Genomic DNA, 12043 nt, shown 5'->3' with positions numbered 1-12043 from the left:
GGAAGTTAAGTGCTTCATTCAATTCCCTGGGCCCAGGAAGTGCTAAATGTCAGTGTAGTTAACACCCCTGCTTTGCATCTAAGATGTGGGCTCTGGTTTTAAACTATTCTTGGTGGAGAGAGTTAAGTCAGAAAATCTTAGATCTGGATGTGCTTTCTTCTTCTAGGAATTCCTTAGACAAGTGGTGACCATCCCTATGCCTCCCACCTCTACTCACTGGGTTGAAACTGAATTTTAACTTCCCCTCGCTCACAGAAGACAGCAGACTGCCTACAGCCCAGCATGCTGGCCAGGCCAGTGAGCCCTGAAGAGAAACTGGCTTAGGAGGATGTGTGCCGGTACCTGGGACCTTTCCCTGTCCCCACACTCACAAGACATTTCTCCAGACACAGGATGCTTACAGAGATGTGTACAGTATATAGATATATATATATATTTTTTTAAAAAAAAAACAAACAACTGGGCTACACCTCATTGCTCAGGCCCGGTATGCCCAAAAGCTTCTGGACTTCCCACCACTTTGCTTTTGCAAACCCAGGAGGCCCAGCCTTATGGCTCAATCTGCACCACCTGGTCTCCAGCTGATTCTGAAGCTGTGTCCTCTTGTCAGTTTCTCTCAGTTTTTAAAGAACTCAGAAAATAAAAGCTTTGAAGAAAAAGTGCAAGTTCCAGTGCATCTGGGGCAAATGCTTTGCAATTGATTTATTCTTGGCAAGGAGCATGTGGCTGACACTTAGCGGTGAGCAAACCAACCATTGGGATTTGTTCTTAACTGTCAGGGCTTAGGATACTCGGGTGGCTGTGGTACACAGCACTGCAGGAAGAAATCAGTGCAGCAGAGATGAGATGTGCAGAGAAGCCCTGGGTGCTGGAGCAGCACAGAATTGGGGGAGGGGGACTTCCTGGAAGAGACGACACCTAAACTGAGGGGGTGCTTATGGATGATCAGGTCTGGTTTCCAGATGGGGTCGGCTGTGTGTAGAAATGGAAGGGCCCTCATGACCCACCTTCCGGGCTTAGGACTTCAACTGAGGGCAGGATATGTCCAGGGTGACTTGGGGTCTCTATATGGTGGGAAATCGCTGTGAGCAGATGCAGTAAATAGAAGTGGTAAAAGTAGGTGAGCATCAGGTACACCCATGCCCAGGCCAGGAAGGTTCTGTGGTCCGAAAGGCAAAAAGGGAATGAACTTGAAAATACCGGAGGGGGTTATGGCAGCAGGACTTGGAGGTAGTCTGGATAGAGAGGGGGCGGGAATAGCTCGCTGTCTCCCACTGCTCCACCCAGAGATCCACAGTCCTGTCCTTGGGGCTCATTTGTGGGCCCTGAGCAACGTGGAGCATGTGAAGGCCTAGAGAGTTCTTCTGAGGTGTTGGAGGAGAATAAAGTACTGGGCTAGAGGTAGAGGTTCGGGCTGGCATCCAGTGAGCCTTGATCTAGAATGGAGGCTGCAGAGAAGTCCTAAATGTGCTTTTTTGACCCACAGTAAGTCTTGAAGTTAAATTAAAAATGGAGACTTTTCAGTGAGGCATCTGCATTTCTGGCTCTTACACAAAAGGTCGTGAAACAGGCAGTGGGGCCTCTGTTTTGTACTGGCATCTCAGCTACCTGATAAGTGGGATCAGCCCTTTTAGACAGGGCAGGATCACCACAGTTCTCTACGCCCATTGTCTTCTCTCATCACACTGTTACTAGTACAGAAGTGAAAATGATAAAGTGAGAAAATGCAGGCTGAACCAAGAACACTGTGATGAATGGGCAAGAGCCCATTTCTTTATAACGAACGTTCCTGTGTATTGAACCTGCAAAGCTTACAGCTTCTGAGGGATTCCCTGGACTCAGTTCTCCGCCCCGCCCCAGCAGCACGCAAGGTTCATAACCTTTTGGAGAATGAGGCATCTTGTGGTAAATGGCTGGATCCCAACAGAGCCAAAGCCAAGCATATTCTCCTAATCACTACCTTTTATTCTTACACAAGCGAGGCTGAGGGCAAGCTTGTAGGCTGAGCACAGGGCAGTGGTTGCTGCAGAGGGGTCGTGGTGGAAAGGCTGGCTTCTGGGTCCGTGGTGCTGGGAAGAGGAAAGAGCGGCTCATCTACCAGGTGAAGAGTCTGAAGGCACCCGGGCTGGGGCTGGGGAGATCTCTGTGCCGATCTTAAAGCCCCGTGTCAGGCTGCTGTGGTGTCAGGACGGGTTAGCCAGCTGGGTCCTCTTGGATCCTCAGCCTCATTGATGGGTGCAGGTTGGATGAGCATGGCTGCCACTCGCCCTCCTGCATCAGTGGTCTCCAAGGTTGTGGTTTGATTTGTCTTATCTGTGTCCAAGGATGATAGAGAGCCAGGGTCTCATGGTGTGAAGTGTGGAGTAGGAGTAGGGACACCAGGGGACAGGGAAAAGGATGGGACTTGAGGCTGGGGGTCAAGATGAGGGCAGAAAAGCTGTGGCCACACAGGGCTGGCTGGTGTCAGGCGGCCTCTGCTGTTCTCAGAAGACTGTGGGGAGAGGAGGAGGTTACGGTTAGATCATCTGTGCACCTTTCACAGCATCCTTGGGTGTCAGCACAGCTGAGAATCCTTACTATCTACAGACCAGTAGTGGACATGTGGCCCCACACACAGCCCCAACCCCATGGTTCCGTCAAGTGAGGACATCACAGCATACCGGATTGGCACACTCCGAGCACTCGCCCTCAAGGCCTGACCAGAGTTGGTTTGCTGGAAACAAACAGACCCCTCTGCTGGGCCCTTACCTTCCAAGTCCTGCTTGGTCACACCCAGCCCAGAGGAGGGGTCCTCCAGTTCCAGAGGCTCTGCAAAGGAGCAGCAAGTGCATCTGTTATTTCCTGCCCCACTCTGACCTTCCCCTGCCCATTAGTGAGGTGCCTGTAGACAGTCTCCAAACTAGCCACTGCCTAGTGCCTGGAAAAACAAAACTCAGCGAGGCTGCTGGAAGGCGGGGAGTGACTGCGGGCTTGAGAACAAGATGCAGAAAGGAGCTGGAGAGATGCAGGCGTGGTCTGCAGGTTTCCTGGATGCGTGCATGGATGGCTTGAACTGTCAGAAGAAAATAAGGACTGATAGAGGGAAGTAAGAAAAGTCAGTAAGTGATTGTGGGTATAAGAGAAATAACAGATGGACAGACAGATGAGTGGGTGGGTAAAGGGGTGCATGCGTGACTGAGAGCTGCCACCATGAGGTCCTGGTCCTCTGTACTCCAGGAAGACCTCTTGCCCCTCAGCTGCACCAGTCTTCCTGATCCTGTGACTCCCTGGCACAGTGGCCCCCGCTTACCACTGCAGTTATGGCGCCCACGGCTCCTGGTGTGGGGGACCTCGGTACCGTTGGGGAAGACGCACCAGCAGTAGCCAGTGCTCCCATAGCACTGGAGCGGCATATAGTTGCCATTCTCGTCGCACTTGGGCATGAACTTGCCCGGGTGGATGGCAGGGATGCGGCTGACCTCTTCCTGGCACTTGGTCAGTGCTGAAGCGACAGGCATGGCGAAGACACAGTGGGTAAGTGAGCTCTAGGCCGGCTTCTCAGAGGGGCCAGAGGCCAGCACTTCTCTATTACGGCCCCAGAGCCTTCTGCCACAGTGGCTGCATTCACTCCACCCATTAATCAAGCAGGTGAAACCTGTACCGACTGCCAGGGTCCATGAAGAGGTCTGTGTAGCTAACTCATCATAAACCCGAACCCCCTGGCTCTTAGAACCCCGAAGAACGGAGTAGAACTGTATCACGGGGCTTCCAAAGCTCTAAGTGTTCCTGGAGACAGACTGCCCCCTCTTTGATGGCTGGTGGCAATTTTCCCTAAGACTCGCAATGCCATTAAAGTTTAGAATAGCACCTGCGATTCTTCTTTCTAGAGAAAAGCAATGGACCTTTGGTATTTCTGGACTGTCTTTTCCCAAACAGATGAGGGTTACCATTGGTTAGGGACAGTGTTATACACGAGATTCAATCAAACATCAGGAGTTGGTTGCAATTACATCTAAGCTGCCTTCTAGACTTAAAGCTCTGGGAGTGTGTAATGGGCCCAGCAGTAGTGTCCTTGCACTGCAGGAAGCACATGCGGAAAGAAGAAACTTGCCCAAAGGGGTCCAGCCAGTTACACAGCACCAGGGTGACCAGCTGCCCTCTTTGAGTCTTTAGGGTTAAAATATCCTGGTTTAAAATGTAAAATAACCTGAAACCCAAGGCCCTCTTGTCCCCTTTGAAGCACAAGTTGTGGCCCCCTCCCTGGATACTGTGGAGTGTAGGGCATGTAGTCAGGGCAATTCTGGTGAGTTTTTATTTGTTCCAGGCCCACTTGCACAGCAGTGGCCACCACAGTGGCGGTCCCTGGAAAGGAGGGCCCTGTACCTTGGGATGTACCTTGCTGTGTAAAACTACGAACCCACTTGAAGTCTGGAGCCGGGGGAAGGGACAGCCCAGCCAGAGGAACAAGCAGGAGAGACAGGAAGTGAATCCATTGAAGCTGGGGTCCCTGTAGTCCCCAACCGAGGAAGTGCTCGAAGCCCAGACCTCCATAGCTCCCTCTTGATATACCTTTTGGGGGTGCTTGAGTAGGCTTCTCTTCCAGAGAATTCTTGCTCATTTCAAACAAGAGCCACTGATGCATCCAGCTCTCAAAGATCTAATGGGTAAAAAAGGAGTTGGGGCATGAGGGTGTCAGGTTGACTAGGTATCTCCAAACCCTGCCCTGCCTAGTTTTTTCCTTGGGGACACAGACACCCAGATATCCAGCTATAGCTTTGTTTCCCCTTAAAAAGCTTTGTCAAGTGCTTCCTCAACCCTGAGCACCTGGCAGAATGTAAGGCTTTGTGATGCTTCTTCCCATTTCTCAGGCCACCTTTCAGCCCACCTCCAATCAGCCATGCCAGAAATCCCCGGGGAAGAGGGCCCAGCACAGGAAGAAGCTCCTGACCTTCCAATCCAGGCCGTCCATGGTGCTCTTAAGATGCTTCAGGTTCTCTGGGAGACTGCCTTTCAGCTGTGGGTACACTTTCAGGGGGTCACTCCTCTGCAGGTGGCAGAACAGGAAGAAACATTTAAAAAGAACTTCCTGGTAGGCAAGGTGAAATATGCAGGTGTGTTTCCCTAGTTTTTTGTGTAATGGACCCAGGCTATGCCAAGGCTGGACCTTGGATCTAAGATGTGATGGGAGAAGAGAGAAGATAAGGAAATCCAGCTGATCAAGACCTCGGGACATGGAGTTGAGAAACCGAGGTTCCAGGCCTAGGCCTGCCAGTGCATGCCTCGCTGCACCCTGTAGACACCTGCTCATCTTTCAGGTCTCTCCTCCAGGAATACTTTCATCTCTATGAGCCATATGTGTCAATGTACTTTCTACATCATTGTCCCCATGGTAGCCTGAGATACACATTGAATCAGGGCCTGGATGTAGTCAGCCCCCACTGTGTCCCCAGAGTAGAGTCAAAAGTTAAGAAGGGAAAAAGGATTGTCTGGGCAAGTCACAACAAAATTTTAGTCCTCTAATTTTCCATCTCTGAATTGCAGGGAAGTTAGACTATGTATAATGTTCTATGGCCATGCCTATGTGCCTTCAACAATACAACAAGCATGTGTGAATGTCTCCTGTACTCTAGGTATGGTGCCAGTCTTCAGAGCACAGCCATGCCAGGACCTCATGTGGGCAGGCAAGGCCACTCAAATGGGCTCACTCACCAGAAGCATATGCATGACATGGTCCTGGGGCATGTTACCGTCCTTGGTGGCATTTGGCATAGGCTGTAGAAGGAAGACATACAGAGTTATCAGCACTTGTACCCAGAAAAGGAGACTGAGAGCCCCGGTGGCCTAAGTTAGGTACTAGCAGCTGGGTTCTAGGTGGTTGTTGTTGTTGTTGTTGTTGTTGTTGTTGTTGTTGTTATGTGCCGTCGAGTCGCTTACGACTCATAGCGACCCTATGTATAACAGCCCTAAACTCTGCTTTGTCCTGTGCCAATCGCACTGTCTCTGACACTCCCATCCCAATTATCCCAGTCACTGAATCAATTCACCTCATAGAGGGCCTTCCCCTCCTGCGCTGTCCCTCCACCCTCCCAAGCATGATGTCCCTCTCTAAGGACCTGTCTCTCCTCACAACATGTCCAAAGTATGTTAGATGGAGCCTCAGAATCTTTGCCTCCAAGGAGCCACCCGGTTTAACCCTTTCCAGGACAAATCTGTTTGTTTTCCTAGCAGTCCATGGTATTCTCAATACTCTTCTCCAGCACCACAGCTCAAAGGCATCAATTCTCCTTCTATCCTCCTTGGTAGAAGTCTGGAATCTCAAGACATCAACAGGTCCATCTCTGGCATTGCTAAGTAGCGGCTCTTGAGCAAGTCACTCTACCTTCCCTGTCTCAGTATCTTCACTGGTCAGACTACAGAAACTTCCTGCCCAGGGCTTTGTCAACTGCAAGCCATTTTCTGGCTAGAAACATTCTCATTTTTTTCTTTTTTTTTTTTTTTTTCCCCCCAACCTTGATGTCAGTCCCAATTTACAACGGGGGCATTATACAGTATTTGTCCTTTAGTGACTGAGATATATCGCTCAGCATAATGTCTTCCAGGGTCACCCGTTTTGTATATTTCATGAGTTCCTTGTTTTTCAATGCAGCATAGTATTCCATTGTGTGAATATACCAGAGTTTCTCTATCCATTTGTTGTTGTTTTTTTATGGGGCTAGAAATATTTTCAATAATGCAAAATCAAGTGCTTTGAGAATGTGAGAGGAATACATGGATACGAGGAAAATACAAAGATACATGGACAATTAAAAACATTTTTTGAAGCCTAGAAGGCTGGGCTCTCCGCCTCAAGACTGGTCCCAAAAGACTCTCTGCATCACCCCAGGGAGCCCGCTTCTTTCTCACCCCCAGTTAGTGCATCCTCTCAGGCTGGGCTTTTATGGGTCAGCTGCCTTATGCTCCCCTTAATTGGCACCTGTCCTGTATCCAGGCTAGAAAACAGTTCCTCCTGCTCCCCCCACAGCCCCTGTTGGTCAAAGTTGTCCTTACCTCCTGGGGCAGGGCTTCCATGGGCAGTGCCCGCATCAGCATGGGAGTAGCCATCTTTATCTTGTTCATAGGTGTGGGCGCTGTGGAGATAGGGCCACAGTAGGTGTGTGGTTCCTAGTGCCCAAGGAATTGCCATTGCCGAGGGATAAGGTGGGGGGCGGGGCTTAAAGCTCAGATCTGACACCTCAAATCCAAATGCAGAATGGCTGGAATTCCCCACCAAAGAGAGGAGAGGGGCTTGAGAGGTGCAGGCGAGGGAGAGAGGGACAGGATGGCAGTGGGCACGCACGCTTGGGAAGCTTCATGCGCAGGTTCTCCAGCTGCAGGTTCTGTGCGGTGACCGTCAGCTTGTCCAGCCGGCCCTGCTGCTGGAACAGGAAGTAGGCAGTGGTAGCCTGGCCTGCCAGGAGCAGAGCTACCAGGATGGAGAAGCTCGTGTAGAGGGCCCCACGGCTGCACTTGCTGTTGATGGGGAAGGAAGAGGAACAGAGTCAGAACAGAGTCTGTGGGCGGCGGGGACAGCTATGCCCAGGGCTGGGTGGGGGTGAAGGAATGTTCTCCAATTCCCAGCTCCTGAAGCACCCCAAATGTATACTGAACACAAACTAGCTATGGAAATGCAGCTTGAAGACATTCCAGTCATTGCATCCCTAAAGTCATCCCGGATAGAAATCCTGGAGCTGCCTCTACCGTGAGCTGAGTGGGAAGACTCAAAGGGCCTGTTTGCCCCTAACAAGTCCCTTGCCCAGAAGGGGCAACTGTGTTCCTCCTCTGCAAGGAGGGGTGAGGTGGAAGCTTTCTCAGGTGACTTCCCAAGAAGAGGGCCTTCATCCCCTGCCCTAGAGTGAAGCTAGATTTAGAGAGAAAAAGGAAGTAAATGGAATGTAGCTCACTTGAAAAAGAGAGGTGGAGCAGTGACATTTTTGCAGTGGATGGATGGGAGGCTGGGCTAATCCCAGTCCCACAGGGGATGTCGTCTACCCCACTCTGTGCAAGAGAGTCCCTGCCAGTCAGGTCCCTCATCTGTCACATGGAGAACTCTCATCTCAACAACTCTAGGTTTTCTTCTTTGAAGCAAGAACAGCTATGACCACAGAGGTGCCTCAAATGGTAATATCCATTGTGGGGGGAGGTTCAATAGGAAAGTCAAAGCGGGAGGTGGGAGGGAAGGTTCAACAGGAGAGTCAACGCCTGAGCCTATTACTGGGTGAAATCTCTCCAGCCCCTCCAATCTCCCAGAACCCCTGCAGCTGTGAGCCTTGGCTGGCTGCAGAAGTATGTGCCTCTGAGTATTGTGGACCCAAGATGTAACAATTTGGCCTTAGGTCCCAGAGGATTATTCCAGAAAGACAGGGGAGTGCCTGCCCTGACCCAGTCCAGATGTCTCAAGATGAGACTGCTTATTCCAACAATGAAACTCATGACCATCAAACTGATTCCAACCCACGCAGCAAAAAGAACGGCTGAAAGCCAGTAGACCAGTGCTATGGAGTTGGTTCCTGCTCTTGGAAACACCACTCCATGTGTGTCAGAAGAAAACGGTGTGCCATAGCTTTGTCTTTTTTTTTCTCTTTTAATTTTTTTATTGTGCATTGAGTGACTCCATAGGATTTTAGATGTTTGATTTTTCAGAAACAGATCAGGAGCAGCCAAGCGTGCTCCTCATTTGAGCCAACCCACCCAGGGACTTAAACTAGCACGGAGAGTTTAGGAAACTCCAGGAGACCCTTCTGCCTAGCAACTCATGACATCATCAAAGACAAAGCTCATTTTCATTGGCTTCTCAGCTCCATGCTTTCTGGGCCAAGACCCAGCCCAAAGGTGAATTATTCTGGAAGGAAAGAGAAGCAGAGTGCTTGTGTTGGATAAGGGAGGCAACTAGACAGGGGAGAAAACCAAGTTTCACTTCATGGCTTTCCTAAGGAGAAAGGGGGCCTGGACCGGTCTCTAAAGGTGTTGAAAAGTCCACCCCAGAGGGAGCTCTGGTGGCCTAGTGGCAAGAAGCTGCACTGCAATCCCAGAAATAACACGGTTCAAATCCACCAGATGCTCTGCTGGAGAAGGAGGGACAATCTCCTTCTGTACCTGTCGGATCTGATTTGACGGTACACACACAAAAAAAAATAATAAATACATATTTTTTTTAAAAAAGTCCACCCGTGTTCACTCTTGCTAGCTCCCAGCTTCATAGCCTCTAATGGCCACGCTTCTGCAGCCCTACACTTTGTTATGCTCTCAGTGCTATCCTTGACTGTGAAGTTGGGAAAGTCCCCATCCTTCTCTGGAACTCAGTTTCTCAAAGGTCAAGAATTTAGATGTCCTTGTGGCACAGTGGTTAAGTGGCGGCTAACCCACTAACCCACTCTGCTCCCCAGGAGGAAGATGTGGCCTCTACTTCCCCAAAGACTCACAGCCTTGGGAACCCTACAGGGCAACTAGACTCTGTCCTACAGAGTTGTGCTGGGTTGGGATTGACTCAGTGGCTGTGTGAGGAATTTAGAGATCATGCGGAAGAGGAGACCAAGGAGCGTGTGTTAGAATCCTGGCTCTGCCACTTCCTTAGCTGTGAGACCCTGACACATCACGACCTCAATGGGCTAAGAGCACCTACTCAGGGTATTATAGTAAATATGATTATGAAGGTAACGCTCCTGGCTCCATACCTAGTACATACTTAGCACTTCATAAAAAACACTTAGTACTGCTCTCAGGATTAATAGCTAACTTTAGTTTCTGGCTTCCTTCCTCTTTATGCATCTTGAGTACCTGCCCCCTGGCCCTTGAAGAGGTCCAAGCCTAGCCACCCCCTCCTCTTATTTCCTCCTTTCCACTTCCTCTTTCTTGAGTAAATAAAGCAATTAATCCAAGCCAGGAGCCAACCAGAATTCGCAAGAATCATGATGCATATGTTGCCAGGCAGAAGTGTTCACAAACAGGCTCACGTCTGGACTGGTCTGAGCACACAGGGTCAGCCTGGTCTTGGAAGCAGTAAACTGAATAAGAACACCAGGAAAGAATTTGGCAAGAGGACATCCATTCTCGATTCTAAGCCCACCGTGGGTCTGCCTGGGTGGCCTGAGCTCAAGGGAGGCCTTTCTTTGCAAATCGTGCCTTGAGAAGGGGATAACGTTTAACAAGAGGTCAGATAGTAGAGCAACTCAAACTGGGGCTCAGAGTGTCCTCAGTTCAAATCTCGTCTTTGACATTCAAGTGATAACTTGAATAAGTCACTTTCCAATAAGAGTTCAATGTATTATTCTGTAAAAATGGGGAAAATAAAAAGTACCAATCCTAGGATTACTGTCATCAGGTGACTGTAATGATCATGAGTGTGTTTAGCATTGAGTTAATTATGTCAACATAGACTAAACATTGTAGTAATAAATTCACTTGTAATAATAAAATTATTAACAGTGGCTGTGGATTTATGAACCAAATACATATCAAAAAGTGACTACTAAGATGGCTATCACCATGCTCATCATTATTATTATTTTACCTGAGACCAAGAGAAAGGCAGTGATTTACCCAGGGTCATAAGTGACAAAAAAAAAACAACAAAAAAACCTGTAGCTGTGGGATTCCCCAAGATTTTCAGAGGTCAAGGCTCTGGTGGTCTGCTTGTGGTTACCTGGTTCCGCAGAACCCAGCTCCTCCTGGCAGCTCTGAGAGGCCCTTTCAAACCCCTTTCTGCCTAGCAACAGCTGACATCACTTTGACCAGACATCCCCATTAAATATAAATAACTTTTTAGAGATTAGAGAAGGCGAGAGTTAAGGTCGCCGGACTTGGTCTCCCTCTCCCCTTTTCCAGGGAAACACATAGATGAAACCATCTTGGGGCTGAAAGAGGGGCCTGGGGGCTTATGGATGTCTATGATGACGTCCTGTTGCAAAGGAGAGGTGTACAGCCCATGTTAGACACCATGATCTCCTTCCAGAAATCTAGCCGGAGTCCTTCCCTCCATTACAAACTGCCTCCCAGCATCTCTCAATCCCAGCTGCGACTGCAGAAATCCTCATCTAGTCTACAGACACCTACAACTCTAGTTCCCTGACACAGACATGTACCCCATACATTGTAGCTAAGAGAAAACCTCTATTCTGAGCTGCTTCTCTGTTTCTCATTCAAAATTCTCTTCAAAATCTCCAAAGTTTCAAATGTAGTACATGGCCTAGCTTTAGTAAAGGTTAGGGTTGGGGACCAGAGAATTGTCTTCCACATCCCTGGTAAGGAAAGAACCCAAGGCTGTCATCTGACTTTAAGAAAGGAGGTGAAAGATGGAAAGAAGGTTCTAAACCCTTGTCCTAAAGGAACCCTCGTTTTACAGGAGGAGGAACAGCCTAGAGACTTTCTCAAAGTCCCCCACAAAGTGGTAGGGGCAGAGCCTGAATCCAGCCCTCTTGTGGCTCCCTATCCAATGCCCTTCGGAGGCACCTGCATGCTGTGCCGGAGAAATTGTGTTCTCACGCGTACCTCTCAGGGCCTCGGGGGCGCTGGCCCAGGATGGGCAGCTGCTCATGGTTGGAGATGAGGTCACGCTGGTCCTCCATGGCTCTGGCTTCTGGTCTTCCTACAGCTGCTGCTGCTCCTACTCCTGCTGCTGCCTGCGAGGATCTGAGACCCTGAACCCCTGGTTCGCCTCTTGAAGCTGATGCCGAGGAGGAATCTGATTCGTCCACAAGAGGCCACCCCGCCCACCTGAGGAAAAGTGGAAGTGAAAGCCACAAAGCTGGAAAAACCCCTGCAGAGGCAAAGAAGCGTCCTTGGGGTAGAATGAGGAGGGGGACCCTTCAGGCAGATGGAAAGGCCAGCACCTTTCCATTGGCTCCCAGAGGCCTCATCACTTGTTTCTAGGCAGACCTCTGAATTCACAAGGCTCTTTGCATGGTTCAAGAAGAAAGCAAATAAATGTCCATTCTCTAGAAATGAAATAACTTTTAAGTAAAAAATGCCTGTCTCACCTCCTCACCCATTCTTGAGTAGAAGCAGAGAGGGGCTACTCCCCCTTGAGTTG

General features: G+C 49.6%; 1 protein-coding gene across 1 annotated transcript; it reads right to left on the bottom strand.

Moving 5' to 3' along the window:
- Nucleotides 1-1395: 1395 nt before the first annotated feature.
- Nucleotides 1396-11579, bottom strand: CD74 (CD74 molecule, major histocompatibility complex, class II invariant chain). The gene is made up of 9 exons (XM_006893747.1): nucleotides 11503-11579; nucleotides 7316-7488; nucleotides 7027-7106; nucleotides 5689-5751; nucleotides 4928-5023; nucleotides 4549-4636; nucleotides 3290-3481; nucleotides 2749-2808; nucleotides 1396-1436 (listed from the first exon to the last, which is right to left on the bottom strand). Exons 1-9 carry the CDS (start codon nucleotides 11577-11579, stop codon nucleotides 1396-1398), a joined length of 870 nt encoding a protein of 289 aa, XP_006893809.1.
- Between the last annotated feature and the right edge of the window lie 464 nt (nucleotides 11580-12043).

Source organism: Elephantulus edwardii, unplaced genomic scaffold, assembly GCF_000299155.1.
Source record: "Elephantulus edwardii isolate Elephantulus edwardi_28Jun2011 unplaced genomic scaffold, EleEdw1.0 scaffold00130, whole genome shotgun sequence".
Classification (NCBI taxonomy): Eukaryota; Metazoa; Chordata; class Mammalia; order Macroscelidea; family Macroscelididae; genus Elephantulus; species Elephantulus edwardii.
The sequence above is the reverse complement of the archived record's forward strand: the minus strand, read 5'-3'. Positions and strand labels throughout refer to the sequence as shown.